The 17,782-nt window shown below is 40.4% G+C and overlaps 1 protein-coding gene across 1 annotated transcript in view; it reads left to right on the plus strand.

The window, feature by feature from the left end:
• Positions 1–17,782, plus strand: part of CEP104 (centrosomal protein 104) — a 581,941-nt gene that overhangs the window by 234,699 nt on the left and 329,460 nt on the right. Inside the window, 1 exon segment of the mRNA XM_053690408.1 lies at positions 1,629–1,805. Within this exon segment, the coding sequence (XP_053546383.1) occupies positions 1,629–1,805 (177 nt within the window).

The following is a 17,782-nucleotide window of genomic DNA, read 5'->3' on the forward strand; positions in this document are numbered from 1 at the left end:
ATCATAAGGTGTGGAGGACCTACTTATTCTGTTCTCCAGGATGAACTGGAGAAGGGCATTTCTGCTAAGTCCCCTGACGGGACAGTTTTCTGTCCTGTCTGTGTTACTGCACAAGAGGTTTGCAGAGCTTCCAGATGTGCAGCCATTTGTTAAGGCTCTGCTGGGATCAGACCAGTGTTTAGATCTAAGGCTCCTCCTTGGAGTTTAAATCTTGTCCTTAAGGTTTTGCAACGGGTTCCGTTGGAGCCTATGCATGACATGGACATTAAATTCTTGTCTTGGAAGGTTCATTTTCTACTGGCTATTGCTTTTGGGTGCAGAGTATCTGTGATTGCTGCCTTGCAATGCATCCCTTCTTATCTGGCTTTTCATTCCGATAAGGCTGTTCTACGAACCAAGTTAGGTTTCTTCCTAAGGTTGTGTCAATTCGCAACATCAATCAAGAAATTGTGGTTCCTTTCTTATGTCCTAATCCTTCTTCGTTGAAGGAACGTTTACAACATATTCTGGATGTAGTTTGTGCCTTGAAGTTCTGTCTTAGGGCCACAAAGGAATTTAGACATACCTCTTTCTCCGTTTGTTCTCTTTTCCAGGAAATATAGGGCTCGGTGGACCTCTTCAACTTCCTTATCTTTTTGTCTGAGGAGTGTCATCTGTTTAGCATAGAAACGGCGGGACATAAGCCTCCTCTGAGGATTACGGCTCATTCTACGAGAGCATTGGTTTCCTCTTGGGCCTTCAAAAACGAGGCCTCTATGGATCAGATTTGTAAGGCGGCTATCTGGTTCTCCTTACATAATTTTTCCAAACTTTTTACAAGTTTGATGCTTTTGCTTCTGCTGAATCAGCCTTCGGGAGAATGGTTTTGCAGGCTGTGGTGCCCTCAGATTCGGGTCCACCTCTCTTTTTCCCCTCCCGTTAGCATTTTGTGTACTCTAGAGCTTGGGTATATGTTTCCCACAAGTAAGGAATGCAGCTGTGGACTCTTCTCATATTAAGATGGAAAACATAAATTATGCGTACCTAATAATTTCATTTTTATCTGTATGGGAAGAGTCCACAGCTCCCGTCCGTGTCCTCCGATGGGAGGCCCTAAATTTGACATTTTTTCTTCTGGCACCTTTTTCACTCTGATATTTCTCCTACTGTTCTTTGTTCCCTCGGCAGAATGACTGGGGGATGAGGGGAGTGGGGGAGTTATTTAAGCTTTTGGCTGGGGTGTCTTTGCCTCCTCCTGGTGGCCAGGTTCAGTATTTCCCACAAGTAAGGAATGCAGCTGTGGACTCTCCACATACAGGGAAATTAAATGATCAGGTAAGCATCATTTCTTGTCTCTTTCCAAATATGTCTTTACTTGGCTGTGTTTTAACAGGAAGAGTAGTTGTATATATGACAAGAATAGGCAAGCTTCTGGAAGGAGTTTTACTTACTTATGGATATTGTATACCCACCAGCACTGAATTTGGTTATATTTGTGTGGTATGGAGAATAATGGCTTCATTAGAAAAAACGTTTTATTAGTATATGTTTTATAGTTTTGTACAAGAGTTAATTTCATTTTCATTAATAATTTGTTCTTACATGTGTCACACTCACACACTTTTTTTTTTTTTTTTTTTTAAATAAAGGAGATGGCACTCTTTAAAGAAGTCAAGCCTCTGCAGATTATTCCAGCTCTTTTGGTCCAACCACTTAAACCATCATCACCAGCTCGTCTGGCTCTAAGCCAAATGGAGCTTGTCGAGAACGTGCTTAAGGATTTGGGGATGGAAAATACAGGATTTTCACTTGACAATGTCATGAAGGTAAGAGAACATGCAATTTAGTAATACAGTTTATTCTTCACAGTCCACACCATATTATGAAGAATTAGCTTGCCTGTCTCATGATTTCTAACCTATGTTTAGTGTAAAAGTTCAATTTAAAAAAATGGCACATACTGTAGATGGAAGCAAAACTATGTCAAAAAATGGCTTTGGAGTTAAAAAGTACAAACATTGGCTGCTTCTCTCATAGGGCCTGATTCTCAAAAGAGAAAACACTTATTTACAGAAAGAGTGATTGATTTATGGAATAAACTTCCTCAAGAGGTAGTAATGACAAACACTGTGGGGGACTTTAAAAATGCCTGGGACAAGCATAAGGCTATTCTAAAAACTAGATAAGTTTATATCGGGTAGACTTGCTTGGCCTATGGCTCTTATCTGCCGTCAATATCTATGTTTCTATGATTAGACGAGTGGAGAGGGTTGGATCCTTTTCTTTATCGTCTATATGTATATAGTTATAGAATCGCAGTCCCGAGCTCTATTTTTGTATAACAGGCAGGACCTGTTTGTTTTAGTTTACACACCCTTTTGACGTCCCTTTTCTTTCATGTAAATGGCAAGAGTCCATGGGCTAGTGACGTATGGTATATATATTCCTACTAGAAGGGGACAAAGTTTCCCAAACCTCAAAATGCCTATAAATACACCCCCCACCACACACATACTTCAGTTTTACAAACTTTGCCTCCTATGGAGGTGGTGAAGTAAGTTTGTGCTTGATTTTTATGATTTCTTCTATGATAAGAGCTTCTAAGCATTCTGAAGCTCAATTCCTCTCAGAGTACAGTGTTTGTCAGAGGGATGTGAAGAGAGTATTGCCGGTTGATTTATATGGTTTCACTCATGGGAAATCTTTTCAAGGGTTCTCTGTTATCGGTTGTAGGGATTCATCTCCTACCTCTCTTTTCAGATCGAAGATATACTCTTATACCATTACCTCTGCTGATAGTTTTCAGTACTGGTTTGGCTGTCTGCTATATGTGGATGTGTGTCTTCGGTAAGTATGTATCATTGTTTAAGACACTCTCAGCTATGTTTGGCGCTTTATATATTAATATAAAGTTTTAAATATACTGTATGTATTTACTTATATTTACCATGAGTCAGGTCTATGTGTATTTCTCTTTGCAGTCTAACAGTTTCAGTATAAGAATCATGTTTTAGGAAGTTATTTTTTTATATTCTCTTACCTGGGGTTTAGTCTTTTTTTCCAATTTGACTTGTTTTTCCTTAAATTTCGTGGGCAAATCTAGGCTCACGAGGGTGCAAAATGCTGTTATTAATTGCATAATTTTTGGCTTGAAAATTTTCATAATTGCGTTTTTATTGACGTTAGGTTGTTTGGCGCGAAGTCTCGCTTGTTATGATGCGAGTTGCGTCATTTCCGGATGTTGATTGGCGCCAAAAAATGTTTCGTTGTGCATCATACTTGCCGCCAAATTTTGTTTGGTTATATTACCCCACTTCCTTTACGCTCCCTGCTCTCTTTATATTCTAGAGGGCTAGGCTGTTTGCCTTCCTGCCTATTTAGCATATGCATTTTTTCCCATTCCTGAAACTGCTATATGAGTAAATTTGATATTTTGTTTAAATGTTATTTTTTCTTTTACATTTTGCAAGATGTTTTAGTCTGATCCTGTCTCAGGCGCTACTGTAGGAACCATGCTGCCTGAACACAGTTCTACCAAAGCTAAGTGTATCTGTTGTAAGCAAGCTGAGATTATATCTCCAGCTATATTATGTAACAGTTGTCATGAAAAGCTTTTGCATGCCGATAATGTTTCTATTAGTACTAGTACAGCGTCTGTTGTTCCCCCAACATTTAATATACACGATATCCCTGTTGATATGAAAAATTATATTGCTAATGCAATACAGAAGGCTATGGGGCCTATCTATCAAGCTCCGAATGGAGCTTGATGCCCTGTGTTTCTGGTGAGCCTGCAGACTCGCCAGAAACAGCAGTTATGAAGCAGCGGTCACAAAGACCGCTGCTCCATAACCCTGTCCGCCTGCTCTGAGCAGGCGGACAAGAATCGCTAGAAATCAACCCGATCAAGTACGATCGGGTTGATTGACAGCCCCCTGCTGGCGGCCGATTGGCTGCGAGTCTGCAGGGGGCGGCGTTGCACCAGAAGCTCTTGTGAGCTGCTGGTACAATGCTGAATACGGAGAGCGTATCGCAGTGTCGGATCAGGTCCGCAAGACCTTTCTTAAATAGGGGCCTATGTCTGCTATTCCACCTTCTAATAAACGTAAATGGTCTTTTAAAAGGCTCATAAAACTGAGGAAATTTGTAATGACCGACAGCAGAAGATCCTACTTCAGACATTGAAATTGATAAATCTTCTTATCTATTTAAGATTGAATATATTTGGTCTTTGTTAAAAGAAGTATTGGTTACTTTTGGTATTGAGGAGTCTGATTCTTTTGATAACAAAACCAGTAAATGTTTAAATTCTGTTTTTAAACCTCCTGTGATTACTCCTGAGGTTTTTACTGTTCCAGATGTGGTGTCTGATGTGATTACTAAGGAATGGTCTAAGCCTGGTGCTTCTTTTAATCATTCTTCTAGGTTTAAGAAGTTCTATCCTTTACCAGTGGCTAATTTTCGAGTTTTGGAGAAAAGTCCCTAAGGTTGATGGGGTTATTTCTACTCTTGCAAAACGTACTACTATTCCTATGGAAGATAGTACTTATTTTAAGGATCCTTTAGATAGGAAGATTGAATCTTATCTAAGGAAAGCTTATTTACATTCTGGCTATATTCTCAGGCCTGCCATTTCTATGTCTGATATTGCGGCTGCATCAACTTTTTGGTTGGATAGCTTAGCACATCAGGAAACAGATCCTGATTTGTCTAACATTGTTTGTTTTCTTCAACATGCTAATCATTTTATCTGTGATGCCTTTTTTGATTTCATCAAGATTGATGTTAAATCTATATCTTTAGCTATTTTAGCTAGAAGAGCTTTATGGCTTAAATCATGGAATGCTGGCATGGTATCTAAATCTAGATTACTATCTCTATATTTCCAGGGTAATAATTTATTTGGTTCTCAGTTGGATTCTATTATTTCCACTATCACTGGAGGGAAGGGAGTTTTTTTTTTTTTGCCCCAAGATAAAAAGTCTAAGGGTAAATCTAAAGCTTCTAATCTGTTTCATTCCTTTCGTCAAAATAGAGAACAGAAATCCACTCCTTCCCCTAAGGACTCTGGTTCCAATTAGAAGCCATCTTCAAGTTGGAATAATTCCAAGCCTTATAAGAAGCCAACACCAGCCCCCAAGACTGCATGAAGGTTCAACTGGTAGGGGGCAGATTGAAATTATTTCAAAACATTTGGGCAGATTCTGTTCAGAATCAGTGTATTCAGAGCATTGTCTCTCAAGGGTATCAAATAGGTTTCAGAATAAGACCTGTGAGAAGATTTCTCTCTCATGTTCCATCAAAAATTTAGCGCAACATGAAATGGATTCTGATTTGTCTTGCTTCAACATGCTAATCATTTTATTTGTGATGCCATTTTTGATATCATCAAAATTGATGTTAAGTCTATGTCTTTAGCTATTTTAGCTAGAAGAGCTTTGTGGCTTTAATCTTGGAATGCTGACATGACTTCTAAGTCTAGATTGCTATCGCTTTCTTTCCAAGATAATACGTTATTTGGTTCTCAGTTGGATTTGATTATTTCAACTGTCACTGGGGGAAAGGGAGTTTTTTGGCCTCAGGATAAAAGACCTAAGGGTAAATTTAAAGCTTCTAACCGTTTTCGTTCCTTTCGACAAATTAAGGAACAGAAACCTAATCCTTCCCCCAAGGAATCTGTTTTCAATTGGAAACCTTCTTCAAATTGGAATAAATCCAAGCCGTTTAAGAAACCAAAGCCAGGCCCCAAGTCCGCATGAAGGTGCGGCCCTCATTCCAGTACAGCTGGTATGGGGCAGATTAAGATTTTTCAAGGATATTTGGACGAATTCTGTTCAAAATCAATGGATTCTGGGTATTGTCTCTCAGGGGTATCGAATAGAATTCAGAGTAAGACCTCCTATGAGAAGATATTTTCTCTCACGCATTCCAGCAAATCCTGTAAAGGCTCAGGCTTTCCTGGAGTGTGTTTCAGACCTGGAGCTTTCAGGGGTAATCATGCCAGTTCCGTTTCAGGAACAGGGGCTGGGGTTTTATTCAAATCTATTCAATGTCCCAAAGAAAGAAAATTAATTCAGACCAGTTCTGGATCTAAAATTTTGAATCGTTATGTAAGAGTACCAACTTTCAAAATGGTGACTATAAGGACTATTCTGCCTTTTGTTCAGCAAGGGCATTATATGTCCACAATAGACTTTACAGGAGGCATATCTTCATATTCCTATTAATCCAGATCATTATCGGTTTCTGAGATTTTCTTTTCTAGACAAGCATTACCAATTTGTCGCTCTTCCCTTTGGCCTAGCGACAGCTCCAAGAACCTTTTCAAAGGTTCTCGGTGCCCTACTCTCTGTAATCAGAGAATGGGGTATTGCGGTGTTTCCTTATTTGGACGATATCTTGGTACTACCTCAGTCTTTACATTCTGCAGAATCTCACACGAATCAACTAGTGTTGTTTTTTCAAAGACATGGTTGGAGGATCAATTTACCAAAAAGTTCCTTGATTCCTCAGAAAAGGGTCACCTTTTTAGGTTTCCAGATAGATTCAGTGTCCATGACTCTGTCTCTAACAGACAAGAGACAATTAAAATTGGTTTCAGCTTCAGTCTCAATCATTCCCTTCATTAGCTATGTGCATGGAAGTTTTAGGTCTCACGACTGCAGCATCGGACGCGATCCCCTTTTTCTCGTTTTCATATGAGACCTCTCCAGCTTTGTATGCTGAATCAATGGTGCAGGGATTATACAAGGATATCACAATTAATATCCTTAAATCCCAATGTCCGACTATTTCTGACTTGGTGGTTGGATCACCATCGTATAGTTCTAGGGGCTTCTTTGGTTTGTCCAACCTGGACTGTGATCACAACAGATGCGAGTCTTTCAGGTTGGGGAGCTGTTTGGGGATCTCTGACAGAACAAGGGGTTTGTCAATCTCAAGAGGCGAGATTACCAATCAATATTTTGGAACTCCGTGTAATTTTCAGGGCTCTTCAGATTTGGCCTCTGTTGAAGAGAGAACCGTTCTTTTGCTTTCAGACAGACAATATCACAGCTGTGGCATATGTCAATCATCAGGGTGGGACTCACAATCCCCTAGCTATGAAATAAGTGTCTTGAATACTTTCTTGGGCGGAATCCAGCTCTTGTCTAATTTCTGCGGTACATATCCCAGGTGTAGACAATTGGGAAGCGGATTATCTCAGCTGTCAGACTTTACATCTGGGGGAGTGGTCCCTCCATCCAGATGTGTTTTCTCAGATTGTTCAGATGTGGGGTCTTTCAGAAATAGATCTGATGGCTTCTCATCTAAACAAGAACCTTCCCAGGTACCTGTCCAGGTCTAGGGATCTTCAGGCGGAAGCAGTGGATGTGTTGACACTTCTTTGGTGTTACCAACCTGCTTATATTTTCCTGCCTCTAGTTCTTCTTCCAAGAGTGATCTCCAAAATCATCATGGAACAGTTGTTTGTGTTGCTGGTAGCTCCAGCATGGCCTCACAGGTTTTGGTATGTGGATCTTGTTCAGATGTCCAGTTCCCAACCTTAGCCTTTTCCATTAAGGCCAGACCTTCTGTCTCAAGCTCCGTTTTTCCATCAGGATCTCAAATCATTAAATTTGAAGGTATGGAAATTGAACGCCTAGTGCTTAGTCATAGAGGTTTCTCTGACTCAGTGATTAATACTATGTTACAAGCTCGTAAATCTGTTTCTAGATAGATTTATTATCGAGTTTGGAAGACTTATATTTCATGGTGTTCTTCTCATAAATTCTCTTGGCATTCTTCCAGAATTCCTAGAATTTTACAGTTTCTTCAGGATGGTTTGGATAAGGGTTTGTTTGCAAGTTCCTTGAAGGGACAAATCTCTGCTCTTTCTGTTTTATTTCACAGAAAGATTGCTAAGCTTCCTGATATTCACTGTTTTGTACAGGCTTTAGTTTGTATCAAGCTTGTCATTAAATCAATCTCTCCTCCTTGGAGTCTTAATTTGGTTTTGAAGGCTTTACAGGCTCCTCCATTTGAGCCTATGCATTCTTTGGACATTAAACTACTTTTCTTTTGCAAGATGTACCGAGTCCACAGATTCATCCTAACTTGTGGGATATTGTCCTTCCTGACAGGAAGTAACAAAGAGAGCACCACAGCAGAGCTGTCTATATAGCTCCCCCCTTAACTCCACCCCCAGTCATTCTCTTTTGCTGGCTCTAAGCAGGAAAGGTAAAGAGAAGAAGTGATAAACTTTTAGTTTTTATTTTATCTTCAATCAAGAGTTTGTTATTTTTAAATGGTACCGGTGTTGTACTATTTACTCTCAGGCAGTCATAGATGAAGATTTCTGCCTGGAGGATGATGATCTTAGCATTTGTAACTAAGGTCCACTGCTGTTCCCACAGAAGCTGAGGAGTACAGGAAAACTTCAGTGTGAGGAACGGTTCTTGCTATACAGCAATGAGGTATATTCAGTCATTTTTCTGCAGAGACTGTGTTAACTCAGAAAGGCTGACAGTATCCCCTTTAGGGGAAGGGGAAGCAGTAATCCTAGTGTTAATGGGGTTTTACTAGCTTGCATAAAGGGCTTATTTGGTTTTTTGGGGACTCAGTTTGTATGAGAGTTTGGGACAAACGTTTGGGTGTTCTGGGAGTAATGTTTTTTTATTGATGGGACATTGCATGAGGGTTCATTTGGCTTATTTGGGGTTGTTATAACCCACATGGCTTTCAGACAAGGTTTGTTGGATTTGTGTAGGCCCCAGCCACATTGAGTGTGGTGGACGGGGCCTATTTTCGCGCCTCTGTTGCGCATTTAGTTATACTGTCAAGCATCAAGCAAATTCTCCTGAGGTCCTGATATTCTTCTGAGGGCCTAATCAAAGCTTTAACATCATTTTATCGTTTCCTAAGTGCAGGTAGGGCCACAGCAGAGCTGTGGCAAGGTGCTAATAGGGGTTTAAAACGGTTTTAGACATTTTTCAATCCGGTTTTGTCAATTAGGGGTTAATTGCTTATTTAGTAAAGCTATATTGGATTTAGTGCTATCAAACAATACAGATATAATATCAAACATAGAAGTTAAAGAACATTTGGGTAACAGTGATCATAACATGGTCACATTTGAAATCTCTTTTCATATGCAGTGTTTTAAAGGCTTAACTAAGACTTTTAATTTCAAGAAAGCAAAATTCAACGATTTAAGGAAATCATTAAATAATATAAATTGGGACAATGTATTTTCTAATAAAAATACAGAGGATAAATGGATAATATTTAAAAATTTGTTAAATAAATATACATATCAATACATACCATATGGTTATAAAAATAATAAAACTAAGCCGTTATGGCTAAATAAAAATGTGTTAAAAGAAATTAGGAAAAAACGTAGGGCATTTAAATTATTAAAAGAAAATAGTACAGACTCAGCATACAATATTTATAAGGAATGTAACAAAGCATGCAAAAAAGCAATCAAATTAGCCAAAATTGAAAATGAAAAATTAATTGCCAAGGATTCTAAGTCTAACCCTAAAAGGTTCTTTAAGTACATAAATAGCAAAAAATCTAAGAAGGATAATATAGGTACATTAAAATGTGTGGAGGGTAGCATGATAAATAATGACAGGGAGAAGGCTGAGGTACTAAACCAGTTTTTTTCTTCAGTATACACAAGAGAGGAACAATTGAATGATACTTTGGAACAGAATAGAACATGCCAGTCCATACCACTAACTGGGTTTTGTTTAGAGGATATCAGGAAAAAACTAAAAAATATTAAGGTAAATAAAACTCCAGGCCCAGATGGAATACACCCAAGGGTGTTAAGTGAACTTAGCACTGTTATAGACAAACCTTTACTCTTAATTTTTCAAGACTCATTATCCTCAGGCATGGTACCCCAGGATTGGCGTAAAGCTGATGTGGTGCCACTCTTCAAAAAGGGAAGCAGGGATGATCCAGGAAGCTATAGACCAGTTAGTCTGACATCAATAGTGGGGAAGATATTTGAAGGGATTATAAGGGATTATATTGATGAGCATATTCGTGTAAACAAGATTATGAGTTCTAATCAGCATGGCTTTAGGAGAAATAGATCATGTCAAACTAATCTAATTAGATTCTACGAGGAAGTAAGTAAAAATATAGATAAAGGGGAATCAGTTGATGTGATATACTTAGATTTTGCAAAGGCATTTGATACAGTGCCACATGAGAGATTAATGCACAAAATTAAGGGACTGGGAATAGCTGAAAATGTTAGCTCATGGATAAATAACTGGATAAAAGATAGGGAGCAACGAGTAGCAGTAAATGGATCATACTCAGATTGGACAAAGGTAATCAGTGGCGTCCCCCAGGGATCAGTACTGGGCCCTGTTCTTTTTAATATTTTTATAAATGACTTGGAGCAAGGATTAAATAGCGACATCTCTATTTTTGCAGATGATACTAAGTTAAGTAAGGTCATTAGGTCAGAGCAGGATGAACTCTCTTTGCAAAGGGATTTGCTAAAATTAGAACTATGGGCAAGTGAATGGAAAATGAGATTTAATACGGAAAAATGTAAGGTTCTACATTTTGGAAGTAAAAATAAGCAGGCTATGTATTTTTTAAATGGGACAAGACTTAGCCAAACACAGGAGGAAAGGGATTTGGGAGTAGTAATAGATAACAAGCTAAAGATGAGTGCACAATGCAGGGCAGCGGCTTCAAAGGCTAATAAGATACTAGCATGTATTAAAAGAGGCATTGATTCAAGGGAGGAAAGCATAATTCTGTCATTATATAAAGCCCTGGTAAGACCTCACCTTGAGTTTGGAGTGCAGTTCTGGGGACCGATTTCTAAAAAAGATATTGCAGAACTAGAAAAAGTTCAGAGAAGGGCCACAAAGCTAATAAGGGGATTGGAGAAATTAACCTATGAGGAGAGGCTAGCCAAACTGGGTCTGTTCTCTTTAGAAAAAAGGCGCTTGAGAGGTGACATGATTACTTTATATAAATATATTCAAGGCCCATATACAGAGATGGCAGAAGCTCTTTTTATTCCAAGAAAATTGGTTCTGACAAGAGGACATAATTTAAGGTTGGAGGAAAGGAGATTTAATCTCCTGCAACGGAAACGTTTTTTCACTGTAAGAGCAATAAAATTGTGGAACTCATTACCAAAGGAGGTAGTGAATGCCAATACCATAGATACATTTAAAAATAGTCTGGATAAATTTCTGTATATAAACAAAATTCATGGATATGATTGCTAGTATTAAATGGGTCACATTTTAATGGGGTTATTTAAGCTTAACTGGAGCTTTTTGTAAGTATTTTAGATTTGTATAGGTTGAACTCGATGGACTTCAGTCTTTTTTCAACCTTATCTACTATGTTACTATGTTACTTGTGGTGCAATCCTCCTAAAGCTTAGTTGGAACATTTCAGAAAATTTGAAGCTATTTTAACCTGTTTTGCAGTTAAAAACTGTTTTGCAGTTTGCCTTTTTTTCTCTTAAATGCACAGTACCGTTTTTGCAAATTGTGTTTTTTTTTCATTAAATAAAGTGTTTTCCAAGCTTGCTTGTCTCATTACTAGCCTGTTAAACATGTCTGACATTGAGGAAACTCATTGCTCAATTTGTTTAGAAGCCATTGTGGAACCCCCTCTTAGAATGTGTCCCACTTGTACTAATATATCTATAAATTGCAAACAGCATATTTTGACTTATAAGAGTTTGGCATTGGATGATTCTCAGACAGAAGGAAATCAGGTTTTTCCATCTAGTTCTCCCCAAGTGTCTCAACCAGTAACGCCCGCACAAGCGACGCCAGGTACTTCTAGTGCGTCTAATTCTTTTACCTTGCAAGATATGGCCTCAGTTATGAATACTACCCTCACAGAGGTTTTGTCTAAACTGCCAGGGTTGCAAGGGAAGAGCAGTAGCTCTGGGTTAAGAACACATGCTGAGTCTTCTGACGCTTTAGTAGCCGTATCCGATATTCCCTCACAATGTTCTGAGGTAGGGATGATGGATTTGCTATCTGAGGGAGAGATTTCTGATTCAGGAAGGATATTCCCTCAGACGGATTCAGATATGACGGCATTTAAACTTAAGCTAGAAAACCTCTGTTTATTGCTCAGGGAGGTTTTAGCGACTCTGGATGATTGTGACCCTATTGTAGTTCCAGAGAAATTGTGTAAAATAGACAAATATTTAGAGGTTCCTGTTTACACTGATGTTTTTCCAGTCCCTAAGAGGATTTCGGACATTGTTACTAAGGAGTGGGATAGACCAGGTATTCCGTTCGCTGCTCCTCCTGTTTTTAAGAAAATGTTTCCCATATCTGACACCATGAGTGACTCATGGCAGACGGTCCCTAAGGTGGAGGGAGCTATTTCTACTCTGGCTAAGCGCACAACTATACCTATTGAAGACAGTTGTGCTTTCATTGATCCTTTGGATAAAAAATTAGAGGGTCTCCTAAAGAAAATTTTTGTTCATCAATGTTTTCTTCTTCAACCTATAGCGTGCATTGTTCCTGTAACCACTGCAGCTGCCTTCTGGTTTTAGACTCTGGAAGAGGCTCTTCAGGTGGAGACCCCACTAGATGATATTCTGGACAGCAGTAAGGCTCTTAAGCTAGCTAATTCTTTTATTACAGACGCCGCTTTTCATCTCTCTAAGTTAGCGGCAAAGAATTCAGGTTTTGCCATTTTATCGCGTAGAACGTTATGGCTTAAGTCCTGGTCGGCTGATGTGTCATCAAAATCTAAGCTTTTGACCATCCCTTTCAAAGGTAAGACCCTTTTCGGGCCTGCACTGAAAGAGATCATTTCGGACATCACTGGGGGAAAGGGTCATGCCCTCCCTCAAGATAAGTCGAATAAGACAAGGACCAAACAAAATAATTTTCGTTCCTTTTGAAACTTCAAGGGTGGTCCCGCTTCCGCTTCCCCTGCTGCAAGGGTGGTCCCGCTTCTGCTTCCCCTGTTCTCAGTTGGATTCTATTATTTCCACTATCACTGGGGGGAAGGGAGTTGTTTTTTTGTTTTTTTTTGCCCCAAGATAAAAAGTCTAAGGGTAAATCTAAAGCTTCTAATCGGTTTCATTCCTTTCGTCAGAATAGAGAACAGAAAACCACTCCTTCTCCTAAGGACTCTGGTTCCAATTAGAAGCCATCTTCAAATTGGAATAATTCTAAGCCTTATAAGAAGCCAACACCAGCCCCCAAGACTGCATGAAGGTTTGTCCCTCAATCCAGTTCAACTGGTAGGGGGCAGATTGAAATTATTTCAAAACATTTGGGCAGATTCTGTTCAGAATCAGTGGATTCAGAGCATTGTCTCTCAAGGGTATCAAATAGGTTTCAGAATAAGTCCTCCTGTGAGAAGATTATTTCTCTCTCATGTTCCAACAAATCCTGTGAAAGCTCTGAAGTGTGTTTCAGATCTGGAGCTTTCAGGGGTGATTATACCAGTCCGTTTCTGGAACAGGGTCTGGGTTTCTCTTGTTAAGTGTATTCAGTCCACGGGTCATCCATTACTTATGGGATATATTCCCTTCCCAACAGGAAGTTGCAAGAGGATCACCCAAGCAGAGCTGCTACATAGCTCCTCCCCTCACATGTCATATCCAGTCATTCTCTTGTAACTCAACTAGATAGGACGTTGTGAGAGGTCTGTGGTGTTTTTTATACTTAGTTTATTTCTTCAATCAAAAGCTTGTTATTTTAAATGGCACCGGAGTGTGCTGTTTGTTCTCAGGCAGTATTTGGAAGAAGAATCTGCCTGCGTTTTCTATGATCTTAGCAGAAGTAACTAAGATCCAATGGCTGTTCTCGCACATTCTGAGCAGTGGGGTAACTTTCAGAAAGGGAATAGCGTGTGGGGAATCCTGCAAACAAGGTATGTGCAGTAAATTATTTTTCTAAGGAATGGAATTGACAAAGAAAATACTGCTGATACCGATGCAATGTAAGTACAGCCTTAAATGCAGTAGCGACTGGTATCAGGCTGATGAATGTATGTACAATAAGTAATTTTCTAAGGAATGGAATTTGACTAAGAAAATACTGTTAATACTGAAGTAATGTATGAGCCTTAACTGCAGTAGAAGCGACTGGTAGCAGGCTTATTTATAACACTACCTAACTTTTAAAGTGCATGTTTAAAACGTTTACTGGCATGTTATTCGTTTTTTGTGAGGTACTTTGGTGATAAATCTTTTGGGGCATGATTTTCCACATGGCTGTCGTTTATTTCTACATAGAAACGGTTAACTGAGGTTTCCCACTGTTGTAATATGAGTGGGAGGGGCCTATTTTAGCGCTTTTTTGCGCAGTAAAAATTCAGTTACAGTCTTCCTGTTTCTTCCTCCTTGATCCAGGACGTCTCTAGAGAGCTCAGGGGTCTTCAAAATTCATTTTGAGGGAGGTAATCAGTCACAGCAGACCTGTGACAGTGTGTTTGACTGTGATAAAAACGTTAATTGTTAAATTGATTATCCGTTTTTGGGTATTAAGGGGTTAATCATCCATTTGCTAGTGGGTGCAATGCTTTGCTAACTTAATACATTTACTGTGAAAATTTGGTTACTATAACTGATTTGGTTCATTGTTATTTCAACTGTGACGATTTTATGTGCTTCTTAAAGGCGCAGTAGCGTTTTTTATATTGCTTGTAAACTTATTTGAAAGGATTTTCCAAGCTTGCTAGTCTCATTGCTAGTCTGTTTAAACATGTTTGACACAGATGAATCTGTTTGTTCACTATGTTTGAAGGCCAATGTGGAGCCCCACAGAAATATGTGTACTAAATGTATTGATGTCACTTTGAATAAAAGTCAATTGATATCTGTAAAGAAATTATCACCAGACAACGAGGGGGAAGTTATGCCGACTAACTCTCCTCACGTGTCAGTACCTTCGCCTCCCGCTCAGGAGGTGCGTGATTTTGTGGCGCCAAGTACATCAGAGAGGCCCATACAAATCACTTTGCAAGACATGGCTGCTGTTATGACAGAGGTATTATCTAAATTGCCTGAATTAAGAGGCAAGTGCGATAGCTCTGGGTTAAGGACAGAGCGCGCTGATGATGTGAGAGCCATGTCTGATACTGCGTTACAATTTGCAGAACATGAGGACGGAGAGCTTCATTCTGTGGGTGACGGATCTGATCCAGGGAGACCGGATTCAGAGATTTCTAATTTTAAATTTAAGCTTGAGAACCTCCGTGTATTTCTAGGGGAGGTATTAGCGGCTCTGAATGATTGTAACACGGTTGCAATTCCAGAGAAAATATGTAGGTTGGATAGATACTTTGCGGTACCGGTGTGTACTGACGTTTTTCCTATACCTAAAAGGCTTACAGAAATTATTAGCAAGGAGTGGGATAGACCCGGTGTGCCCTTTTCCCCTCCTCCGATATTTAGAAAAATGTTTCCAATAGACGCCACCACACGAGACTTATGGCAGACGGTCCCTAAGGTGGAGGGAGCAGTTTCTACTTTAGCTAAACGTACCACTATCCCGGTGGAGGATAGTTGTGCTTTTTCGGATCCAATGGATAAAAAATTAGAAGGTTACCTTAAGAAAATGTTTGTTCAACAAGGTTTTATCTTACAGCCCCTTGCATGCATTGCTCCTGTCACTGCTGCTGCGGCATTCTGGTTTGAGTCTCTGGAAGAGGCCATTCTCACAGCTCCATTGGATGAGATTATGGCCAAGCTTAAAGCACTTAAGCTAGCTAATGCATTTGTTTCTGATGCCGTTGTACATTTAACCAAACTAACGGCTAAGAACTCCGGATTCGCCATCCAGGCGCGCAGAGCGCTATGGCTTAAATCCTGGTCAGCTGACGTAACTTCTAAATCTAAATTGCTTAATATTCCTTTCAAAGGGCAGACCTTATTCGGGCCCGGCTTGAAAGAAATTATTGCTGACATTACTGGAGGTAAGGGTCATACTCTTCCTCAGGACAGGGCCAAATCAAAGGCCAAACAGTCTAATTTTCGTGCCTTTCGTAACTTCAAGGCAGGAGCAGCATCAACTTCCTCCGCTCCAAAACAGGAAGGACCTGTTGCTCGTTACAGACAGGGCTGGAAAGTTAACCAGCCCTGGAACAAGGGCAAGCAGGCCAGAAAGCCTACTTCTGCCCCTAAGACAACACGAAGAGTGGGCCCCCTATCCGGAAACGGATCTAGTGGGGGGCAGACTTTCTCTCTTCGCCCAGGCTTGGGCAAGAGATGTTCAGGATCCCTGGGCGTTGGAGATCATATCTCAGGGATATCTTCTGGACTTCAAAGCTTCTCCTCCACAAGGGAGATTTCATCTTTCAATGTTATCAGCAAACCAAATAAAGAAAGAGGCATTTCTACGCTGTGTACAAGACCTCTTAGTAATGGGGGTGATCCACCCAGTTCCGCGGACGGAACAAGGACAAGGGTTTTACTCAAATCTGTTTGTGGTTCCCAAGAAAGAGGGAACCTTCAGACCAATCTTGGACCTAAAAATCTTAAACAAATTCCTAAGAGTTCCATCATTCAAAATGGAAACTATTCGAACCATCCTACCCATGATCCAAGAGGGTCAATACATGACCACAGTAGACTTAAAGGATGCCTACCTTCACATACCGATTCACAAAGATCATTATCGGTACCTAAGATTTGCCTTTCTAGACAGGCATTACCAGTTTGTAGCTCTTCCCTTCGGGTTAGCTACGGCCCCGAGAATTTTTACAAAGGTTCTGGGCTCACTTCTAGCGGTACTAAGACCGCAAGGCATAGCGGTGGCTCCGTACCTAGACGACATTCTGATACAAGCGTCAAGTTTTCAAATTGCCAAGTCTCATACAGAGATAGTTCTGGCATTTCTGAGGTCGCATGGGTGGAAGGTGAACGTGGAAAAGAGTTCTCTATCACCACTCACAAGAGTCTCCTTCCTAGGGACTCTGATAGATTCTGTAGAAATGAAAATTTACCTGACGGAGGCCAGGTTATCAAAACTTTTAAATGCTTGCCGTGCCCTTCATTCCATTCCACGCCCGTCAGTAGCTCAGTGCATGGAAGTAATGGTAGCGGCAATGGACATAGTACCATTTGCGCGCCTGCATCTCAGACCTCTGCAATTATGCATGCTAAGTCAGTGGAATGGGGATTACTCAGATTTGTCCCCTCTACTAAATCTGGATCAAGAGACCAGAGATTCTCTTCTCTGGTGGCTCTCTCGGGTTCATCTGTCCAAGGGGATGACCTTTCGCAGGACAGATTGGACAATTGTAACAACAGATGCCAGCCTTCTAGGTTGGGGCGCAGTCTGGAACTCCCTGAAGGCTCAGGGATTATGGACTCAGGAGGAGAAACTCCTCCCAATAAATATTCTGGAGTTGAGAGCAATATTCAATGCTCTTCTAGCTTGGCCTCAGTTAGCAACACTGAGGTTCATCAGATTTCAGTCGGACAACATCACGACTGTGGCTTACATCAACCATCAAGGGGGAACCAGGAGTTCCCTAGCGATGTTGGAAGTCTCAAAGATAATTCGCTGGGCAGAGTCTCACTCTTGCCACCTGTCAGCGATCTACATCCCAGGCGTGGAGAACTGGGAGGCGGATTTTCTAAGTCGCCAGACTTTTCATCCGGGGGAGTGGGAACTTCATCCGGAGGTCTTCGCTCAACTGATTCAGCGTTGGGGCAAACCAGAACTGGATCTCATGGCGTCTCGCCAGAACGCCAAGCTTCCTTGTTACGGATCCAGGTCCAGGGACCCGGGAGCGGCGCTGATAGATGCTCTGGCAGCCCCTTGGTTCTTCAACATGG

Source organism: Bombina bombina, chromosome 8 (genome assembly GCF_027579735.1).
Source record: "Bombina bombina isolate aBomBom1 chromosome 8, aBomBom1.pri, whole genome shotgun sequence".
Lineage (NCBI taxonomy): Eukaryota > Metazoa > Chordata > Amphibia > Anura > Bombinatoridae > Bombina > Bombina bombina.